This window comes from Panicum virgatum, chromosome 6K (genome assembly GCF_016808335.1).
Source record: "Panicum virgatum strain AP13 chromosome 6K, P.virgatum_v5, whole genome shotgun sequence".
In the NCBI taxonomy this organism is placed as follows: domain Eukaryota; kingdom Viridiplantae; phylum Streptophyta; class Magnoliopsida; order Poales; family Poaceae; genus Panicum; species Panicum virgatum.
Window position 1 is genome coordinate 11,791,805 of NC_053141.1, and position 9,555 is coordinate 11,801,359.

At 47.4% G+C, this 9,555-nt stretch overlaps 2 protein-coding genes across 3 annotated transcripts; one reads left to right on the forward strand and one right to left on the reverse strand.

The window, feature by feature from the left end:
- On the reverse strand, positions 1-2,807 carry LOC120713236 (serine/arginine repetitive matrix protein 3-like). Its single transcript, XM_039999231.1, has 2 exons — positions 2,171-2,807; positions 1-68 (listed from the first exon to the last, which is right to left on the reverse strand). The coding sequence occupies exons 1-2, from the start codon at positions 2,805-2,807 to the stop codon at positions 1-3; spliced, it is 705 nt and encodes a 234-aa protein (XP_039855165.1).
- Positions 2,808-3,032: 225 nt separating this feature from the next.
- On the forward strand, positions 3,033-9,411 carry LOC120711759. Of its 2 annotated transcripts, none has more exons than XM_039997396.1 (10): positions 3,033-3,243; positions 4,592-4,951; positions 5,054-5,146; positions 5,244-5,354; positions 5,502-5,561; positions 5,661-5,771; positions 5,864-5,974; positions 6,069-6,161; positions 6,581-6,730; positions 7,254-9,411. In XM_039997396.1, exons 2-10 carry the CDS (start codon positions 4,628-4,630, stop codon positions 9,045-9,047), a joined length of 2,847 nt encoding a protein of 948 aa, XP_039853330.1. In that variant the 5' UTR covers positions 3,033-3,243; positions 4,592-4,627; the 3' UTR covers positions 9,048-9,411. The 2 variants fall into 2 exon arrangements, with proteins under 2 accessions (XP_039853330.1, XP_039853329.1); XM_039997395.1 differs by lacking the exon at positions 3,033-3,243 and adding an exon at positions 3,448-3,901.
- Positions 9,412-9,555: the final 144 nt, after the last annotated feature.

A 9,555-nucleotide genomic window follows, 5' to 3' on the forward strand; every position in this document is an offset into this window, starting at 1 on the left:
CTAGCGACGATAGAAGACGTCATGATGAAGCTCGTACATGACGTCATCCATAACCTCCGATGTACCACCTGAAAAACAAAGCCACAAGCAAGGCTGAGTATACTAATACTCAGCAAGGCTTACCCGACTAATGGTATACCTAGCCCATTATGTAGACATGCAAGGCTTTTTGGCTTGAGGGGTTTGTTTTGCCGAAAAGTAGTAAAGAGTAGATCCTTAATTGCAGGTTTTAGCTCCCAGGTTCTAGTTCAATTAACCATTTTAGGTGATCATCTATCCAATAGAATACATGGTGAAAACAATTATCTTTTATCATCCAACCAGCCAAAAATCATCAACAGATACTGAGTAGAACTTCTTGAACATTTATGTCCTATTTAAACTAACTTTATTTATGGATAAAAATAGAATCTGAATCTGAACATGTGACTGTAACAAAACTTGTAGTTCTTGTTCTAAGGATTCCGGAACAATTTAGTTTGTATTTTTATAATTTTTCTACGATTTTATATGGAATTTACAAGTTTGCTGTCTTGAGGGTGTTTTTACAGATTAGACCCCGAAGTTTTGTTTCTTCTCATAGGAGGTCCCTGGTCGGGTTTCAGCACAGGGGAGGGATGGGAGGTGCCGTTTCCGGCAAAGTCCGGCCCTGGAGGCGAGGGGAAAGTTGGGGGAAATAGAGAGGAGTTCGATCCGCACCTGTAGATGGTCTCGGTGGGGGCTGGGGTGGCCTGCCCCCGGGCGCCGGCGGCCGCCGGCGGCCCTGTGCCACGGCGGCGCCACTCTAGCGAGGGTGAGGCGGCATGGAGTGGTTGGGGAGCTTCGCCGCGACATGAGGGAGCTGTTGGTGGGGTCGATTGAGGACGGGGAAAGGCGGAGGAGGGGGTTCCGCTGGAGCATGGCGGCGGCGGCAACTCTGCTCCGCGGTGGCGACACACCGGCGGGGCAGAGGATGGGGAGGGCGGCTTAAGAGGTTCGCGGGGTCAAGGGGAACCCGTTCCCGGGGTTAATCAGGGTCGAGGAAGGCCAGAAGGGGGAGCTCCGTGACGAGCTTGGCGGAGGCGGCGGCCATGGCGACGGCGGCGACGAGCCTGGGCAAGGGGAGGGGCTCGGCTCTGGAAGAGGCGAAACACAGCGGAGACGAGACGGTTCGACGAGGCGACGCGTGGTGGTGCCGGCGACGAGACGGCGACGAACGGCGTGAGCAGAGGAGGGGATGGAGGTGATGGCATTCCTGTAAATAACTCGAAGTTCCAAAGCCCAGTTCATAAACTCAGTTTTTCTTCTTCTTCACGGCCTTAAATGAAAAACTTTTGAATACCAAACTTGCTTAAAATTTTGAGATCTTCAACTTTCATTTTAGGCACCTTTTCATTTGAGACTTCATTTCAAAGATAAAACTTGAAACTTGAGTGCATTTGAAAATGTCCTATACGCTTCGAAATTCAAATTTTTCTCCTATTTTTTTGTGGCGACTCGAAAAACTTTGAACACAAAAGTTGTTCGTCTTTTGAATACCTACAACTTTGGTTTTGGACAAAAATTCATTTGAGCTATATTTTAGAAATTATTTTCAAAGTATATTTGTTTAAAATTTGAAAGATTGTTTAAAACCTCGAATACTATGGTTCATTTGACCTGTCATTTTATGTGCAAAATTTCATATACACATAAACATTCATGCATACACATGCATTAATTCAAGATTTCATATTTAATTATGCATGATTTGGTGCTAATTATCATGAATTGGCTATTTAAAAACCTGGGCCGTCACAGCGCGGCACGACCGGCCTCCTCCCCCTCCCCTGCTCGTGCGGCCAGCCGCCGCCCACGCTGGCCTCCGTCGTCGGCGCCTCCCTCTCCCTCCTGGGCGGATGGAGCTCGCGCGCTAGCTCGCGGCGCGGCGTGGCTCGCGCGGGAGCGCGGCCTGGTGAGCGAAGATCGGAGGCGCGGCTTGTCGCATCGCGTCGCAGTGAGCGGGCGGCCGGAGACGAAGCGCAGCACACGGCGGCCCCCTCCCTCGCCGGCCGCACTTCTCGGACCGCCGCTATCCGCCGCAGTCTCCTCTTCCCTCTCCCTCTTATGGCGGCGGCGGCGGCCTCGAGCTCAGGAGGGCGGAGCGGCGCGGCGTGGCGGGGGCCGAGCACGGCGGCTCCCCTGCTCCGGCCTCCCCTGTTCCGCGCCATGCTCACTGGGGGACGGACGCGGGCCCGCCGCCCACGCTCCTCGCCACCGCCGGCGCACGTCCACGGCGAACCCGACCCCCCGCCGTGGCATCTGGCGAACCCGGCCCCCCTGCTCGGCGGCTCGCGCCCACGCGGCGCGGACCGGGGCACGCGTGGCGCGGCGCGGCGGCGGCCCACGACGAGGCGGGACGGCCTCCGCCAACGGCCATGGTGAGGCGCGCCGTGGCGGGGCGGCGGACGCGGGCCAATCCTCTCTGGTGGCGTGGCGAGGCGAGCAGGCGCGGCCTGCGGTGGCCACGACGGCGAGCAGGGCCTTGCCATAAGCACCGCCCCCTGGAGCTTCTCCCTCCACTCCTCCTCCCTTGCTCCCGCCCTCGAGCTCCCCGGCCCGGGCTCTCGCCGTGGGGCGCCCCTCCCTGCTGCTCCCTCCGCCGTGGGGCGCGGCCGGCCGAGCAGGTGCAGGGCCCCGCGAGCAGCGGGCGACACAGCCACAGCGGCGGCGGAGCGCCCTCGCCGGGCCGCGGCAAGGCGGAGACGCGACCGGGCCGTGGCGAGGCGGAGGTGGAGGGAGCTCGCACCATGGCCGGGGCGGCTGGATCCGCACCGGCGGCGCGCCATGGCGGGGCGGCGGATGGCGACGAGCTAGGGGTGGTTGGGGCTGCGCGTGTCGGGAGGCCGGGGCCCGCGCCACGTCGGCGATAGCGCGCCTTCCGCAGCTGCGCTGGGAATTGCGGACGGGAGGAGGCGCCCTAACTTAGCGCGTGTTTACAGACGCCCGCTGCATCATTTTTTGCGCTAAAAAGGATCCGTAAAAGGCGTAGCGAGTGCATAGAGAGTGGTTTAGAGTACCCACTGCGGCCAGCCTGAGCTCTCGTCTCGGTCCAAAAAAAAAAGAAAGTCTCCCACTTCCCCCTCGTCTTCTCGACCCCTCCGCCGCCTACCACCCCCACCCCCCCACCCCCACCCCCGCGCCTCGCCGGAACCCTAACCCTAGCGGCGGGAGGCGGAGCCAGGTACAGCGCCATGCGGCCGCCGGCGCTGCGCCGACGGGGCGGTGAGTCCTCCTCGCTCCTTCCGCCACTCTCTCCTCCGCCTCGTGCTCTGGGTGCCCGGTGCCCGCGCGGCCCGCTGCTCGGTGAGCGGGTAGGCCGGGATTGACGGTTGCGTGAGGCGTCCGGGGGATGTTTGATTGGGTGATCCGGGTTGGGAATTTGGGTGTTTTGATTCTGGTTCGATGTGTGGTGGTGCTTAGGGGAGTCGGAGCTCTGCTGGGTGCGTTTGCCCATGGGGAATGGATTTTGAGGCTAGGAAGAAGAGTGCGTTTTTTGGTGCTAGAGCCGTGATGCGGTGCTGTAGCATGAAGGGAAAAAAAATCGAGGCTTTACTTCAGGACGGGTAGGAATTGATGTTCCGGTTTTTTCGATTTCTTGGTCGCAGGACCGTGGCTTTAGCTGTTCAGTTGAAATTGAAGTTTGGGTTCGAAATGGTGGTTTTTTAGGGGTTTAGATACTATCTCTAGTGGTCTGGTCTGGTGGATTGAGTTTTGGATTGATGGACATGAGGCGAGGATAGAGCTGCTGGTTGTTCTTACAAGTAACGACTGGATTTGTCCTTCATCACGTTTTAAGGCCAGCTAACCAATAGTTTGACTTTCCTTGTGCCTCATGGATGATGCTTGAATCCATGGCTGGATTTTGCAGATACATTCGTAGGTTGATTTCTCTCCTATAATGGTATATGATTATAAACTATTGTTTATCGCTGGCTTTGTTTCATGGAAAAAAGAACTTAAATTCTACTACCTCGGATGCCAAGTATAAGTCCATCTGGGTTTATCTTAATCAAACCTTTTCAACTTTGACCATCAATGTCTAGAAAAACATATAGATTAACAACATAGGCTGATGTTAATAGGTTGATCATGAAAAATATTTTCATAATATTTTTTTTATATTTATAGTGATACATTTATATAGATACTGCTAGTCAATGTGTCATATTGAAGGCCATGCTAATGATGTCCTATGGACTAATACAAGGGATCAGAGGAAGTACCAAAGTTTGCTTTTAAAAAAAAGAAAGACAGGGTTTTCAGATTGACATTCATGAGGAAAAAAAGACACTGTAGAACTTATTATGAAAATTGAAAGCACATAGCTACTTGAACTAGTACTCAGTTAACAACTGAGTTATATGCCCTCTGCTTTGTCGTACTTTCTTCTGATAGAGGATCCTATAACATTATCACCAATGTGCTATCACCAATTCCAAATAAACTATCTCACTGAATGATATATTTTGTGTTTCAGTACAAACCCTTTTTAACTCCATTATGTCATGATGAGTTTGGAGTCTCGATCTGCAGCTTCTTGACATTTGTTATTCTGGTGTGATTTGAACAGGTCTTTGTGAATTGAAGTGAATGGAGGGGCAGCATTATGCAATCTGACTGGCAATCATGTCCTAGAATTCAGAGCAGGGTCGTTAGGGTAAACTGCGTTATGGATTCCGGCAACAGTTCATGTTCTAGAACACGAAGTGGGCTTGTAAGGAGAAAAGGAATTTTTGCCCCCAGTAAAGCTTCATGTTCGAGAACACGAAGTGGGCTTGTAAGGATAAAGAGCTTTGTTCATTCCAGGGATGGTTCATCTTCTAGAACACGAAGTGGACTTATCAGGATAAAGAGTTTTGTGGATTCCAGTGACAGTTCATGTTCTAGAACAAGAAGTGACCCTGTAAGTGGAAGCCCCCAAGTTGTTGAGGTATGCAACTTTCTGATCCTCCACCCCTAATAAAAAATGGATGGCAGCATGATGTGTAACATTATAGTTTGTCACTTCTTTTTGTACTTGGATCTAATCCAGGACGAAGAAGTCTTGAAGGGTTCTTCTGATGGATGGGTGAAAGAAGACTCACCCATGAGAACACGAAATGTCAAAGGAAGTCCGGCTGCCAAGGCATGCTAGTTTTCCCAGCTTACTCCACACTTTTTGGTTTGTTTTGAGTGCACTTTTACAAGTTTGTCAGAGTTTCTGTCATCTTATTATATACTAGGCGGTGATCACGGATGAACCAGCGACGAAGGGGCTTTCTGATGGATGCTTGAATGACGAAATGCCTTCTAGAACGCGGAGTGGGCTTGTCAGAAGAAGACCCACTTTCAAGGTACAAAAGTTTCTGAATCCCCCCTCACCCTCTATTTGATTTCATTGCAGGGTAACAAGCATGTCAAATCGTCCACTGTTTCTAATTTTTCGCTAGTTTTTAAGAAAGGATGAACCTGACATTTATGGGTTGCCTGATGGATGGCAGGGAGAAGACATGCTTGATGGAACACAAAGTGGGCTTATCAGAGGAAGCCCTGCCAGCAAGGCATGCAACTTTTTTCTTGTTTGTCCTTTCATTTATCTTAAGAATACAGCTTGACAAGTATTGTGAGAAATCACACGATTTTTTTTATTCCATTACTAGATTCTAAGCAAGAATCAACCAGTCATTAAGGGGTTGGCTGATGGATTGCTGAAAGAAGATACACCTCCTGGAACTCGAAGTGGCCTTGTCAGAGGAAGCCTTGCTTCCAAGGCATGCAGATTTCTAGCTACCCCTTTTCATTTGGTCTAATAAATTAGTTTGATAACTATTCTGAGAAATTGCTGTTTTTTTGTTTCATTTAGCCTCCAGTCGAGGCTGAACTAGTCACAATGGCGCAACATGATGGATGGCTGGAAAAAGACAAGCCTGCTGGGACACAAAGTGATCTTGTTGGGGGACGACCTGCTCCCAAGGCATGCAAAATTTGAACTTCCCCACTTTTCCTTTATTTTAAAGGTGCACATTGACAAGCATGACAGAAATTACCACTTAATATTTTGTCGCTAGACCCTACGAAAGAATGGAAGAGTCATTGAGGGGCTGCCTGATGGATGGCGCAAAGAATACAGGCCAAGAAAGATTGGATCATTTCAGGATCCGGTATGCTGTCCTTACACTTGCCCTCTTGTTTTCCTTTTGTTTTTGCTTAATCTAAACAGCATATATAAGTTGTTACATATATTCTTTTGGAATAAAATTGAATCAAGAAATAAAAATACCTTGTAGTTAAAACTATACATTGAAGATAACTAAACGGAACCCTTGGAAAGAGTAAAACATGGACGACCTTCAATATTTCTTACTTCCATGTTCCATATCTAGAACAGTGGCCTATTTTAGCTTGGAGGTTCTAGTCCCTGAGTAATTGGAGACTACCTTAAAGGAAACGTAAAAAAGGCAACTACTGCTGGTACTGTGAAACTTAGAATGCCTTGCATAAATCTTTTCTTGCTTCACATTGCTTTCCTTGATTTTTGTGAACAGGCTTAATTGGCTTCTAATTCTTTTCATCTGTGCAGTTCTACATTGATCCTATAAGTGGATATGAATTTCGCTCTTTGAAGGATGTGCACCGTTATCTTGAAACAGGAGATATTGACCAATGTGCTATGAAACCAAAGAAGGGCAGCACCATCTATGACATTCATATAACAGAAAGCCAAAATCTTGTGAGTTCCTTGCAGCTTTCCTTGTCCAACTAGTATATATTCATCCGTAAAAAAACATTAGAGAAACAAATGTTAGGAAACACAACTGTGATGCCCACCTCAAGTTGCACAAATCTGTTCACATTTGTGCACCTCAAGTTGCACATATCTTTTAAACTGTGAATTAGGTTGCAGTTGCACAAGTGTGATCTCTTCTACGTCATGCAAATGACCCACTTGCCAACTGGTCATATTCTGGTGGAATGGTGGACACAGTATCCCCTTAGAGGAATAAGAATATTGCAGATTCACTTTTGTGTCTTTGCCACCATTGAAGAATCAAAGTTTTGACTTTTGACGCACCTTCTATGGTGTAACCAGATCACATGATTCAGATGCCTTGGGATTTCTGAATACACTTTCAGTTTACATATCATGTATGAAACTAAAGGAAATTGATAAAGTTGTTTTTCATTTATGTCTGTCCCTTGCTTTTTTTTTTATCAAGTTTGCTGTTCTTATTACATCATTTTTTTGGAATCAGACAAGTTCATCATCACAGCACACAAAGCCAAGTACCGCGGATAAGGGTATTCAGTGTGAAATATTAACTTCAGAAGGCATCATGATGCCGTGGGAGGATCTCGTTACCCCTTATAGTGAAAATGACACTGAAGATACTGTGCTACCAGAGTCTGAGAGCTTGAAAGCAATGCAAGGGTATGTCGATAAGCTTGAAACTTTGGAACACATGAGGATTGAACCAGTCTCTGCACAATGTGGTACAACAGAGACCAAACCTCTTAAAAGGAAAGAACGAAATGTAGAGGTGAGATCCAAGAAGCGTAAAACCAATCCTGCGGTGACAGCTATCCGAGTGTCGCCTCGTTTAGCTGCACTGAATGTTCAGCAGAAAGCAATTATCGAGCCTGAGGATCAACCAATTAATGTAAATCTTATCAATCGGGTACATAGTATAGAAGAGAACTCTAACGATCAGTCACAAATGAATCAATCAGGCACTGTGAATCAGATACATCGTAATCTGGAAAGCACTTCAGTTCAGTTACAGTTGAGCCAAGCAGACACTGCTGAAGGAATGGAAGGTATTCAGGAAACCACAACCAATCATTCACAGCTGAGCCAAGTGGACGCTGTGAATCATATACAGACAAATCAGGACAAAACTGCCAATCAGGTGGATTCAATCCTAGCAGATATTTCTGTTGTGGACAGATCCATTATAGACCATGCAGATATTCCAATACAGACAATGCAGGGGTGCACTAAAGATCCATTGAGCCAAGCAGCCATTGTGAATCATATACAGACGGATCAGGATTTCACTGCTAATCAATTACAGTTGAGCCTAGCAGACAGTGTCATTCCAGTACAGCCTTTTCAGGAATACACTTTTAGCTACTCACAACCGGGCACAGCTGACACTGTAAATCAAATACAGGCCAATCAGGAAAGCACTTGCGACCACTTTCACTTAAGCCAAGTAGACACTGCCACTAAAATGCAGATAATTCAGGAGAACTTGACCAGGCAACCAAATCTGAGCCAAGCAGACAATGTGGGTCAGGCACACATCGATCTAGAAAGCACTATTGATTATTCACAGCTGAGCAAGGCTGACACTATAAACCAACTACAAGTCAATCAGGAAAACACTGCTGATCAGTTACATTTTAGCCAGGTAGACCGTGTCACTCAAATTCAGTTAATACAGGGCAACATGTCCAAGCACCCACAGCTGAGCCAAGACGACACTATGGATCGGATACACATCAATCTGGAAAGCACTACCAATCACTTGCAACCAAACTATGCTGAAAATTCTATGCTGCAGGCTAGTTTCTCTTGGGCTCCTGAACAAAATGGTGGGGTCGATTTCTGGAAAAATTTTGAAAATCAGGACTCGCTGGTTCCCATGCCAGTAGAAGGAGCAACTGTTGAAAGCTTTCCAGCAAATGTTAGATTCCAAAGTGCAGCAGGAACAGAAGAACCTGCTTTGCCGGCACAATCCTCTGCGCCTGAAACAGGTTCTGATCAGTCTGGGTTGCCCTTTCAGTCTCTTTTTGGAAATGCCTGGTCAGATCCTTGCATTGAGTTTGCTTTCAAGACCCTTACAGGCGACATTCCTGTTCTGGATGACACGAGGGCTGTCACAGAATGCTTCCCAGAGCAACAAGACTTGAATAAAGACCCATCACTAAATTGTTCCGCTTCAGTTTTAGATAATACCAAGAACCACACACAAGTAGATGTCAACCTCCCAGCACCTATGCCATCGGATAACCTCTACAATGGCAGTTGGTTCCCTCCCCCGTGAATTCCAGGGAACCAAAATAAAAAAAATGCTATAACATTTTGTACCTGTGAAAGGCAAGTCAGAGGGAAAGCTAGTGGCCAAACCAAACCCAAAGCATAGACTCGTACTCCTGTTACTATGATCTGAATTTGTAATCCCAGTTGGGGGTACATGATGTAAAAAGACTGTAGTTTGTTCTAACCATTAGACAGTATGTTAATACATCCAAGCATCCAACAGGATGCAGCTTTGTTGGATCTGCTGGGAAGAGACTGTTAAGTAGCTGATCTGGATTTGATTTTTTTTCCTGTTCTTTTGCTTCTGTGCAGTTGCCTGATAGACCCATTCGTTGTAAACGAGCCCGTCCTAAATTTTTTTGTGCAAATGATCTTTTTTGTTTCTCCTTGTGGACACTTTTGAAACACAAGACGTTTCAGTTTTAGACTAAGTTAAATTGCTTCAACTTTGACCATGTCTACTTTTAAATATGTTAACAACTATAATAACAAATAAATGTATTTTAAAGATT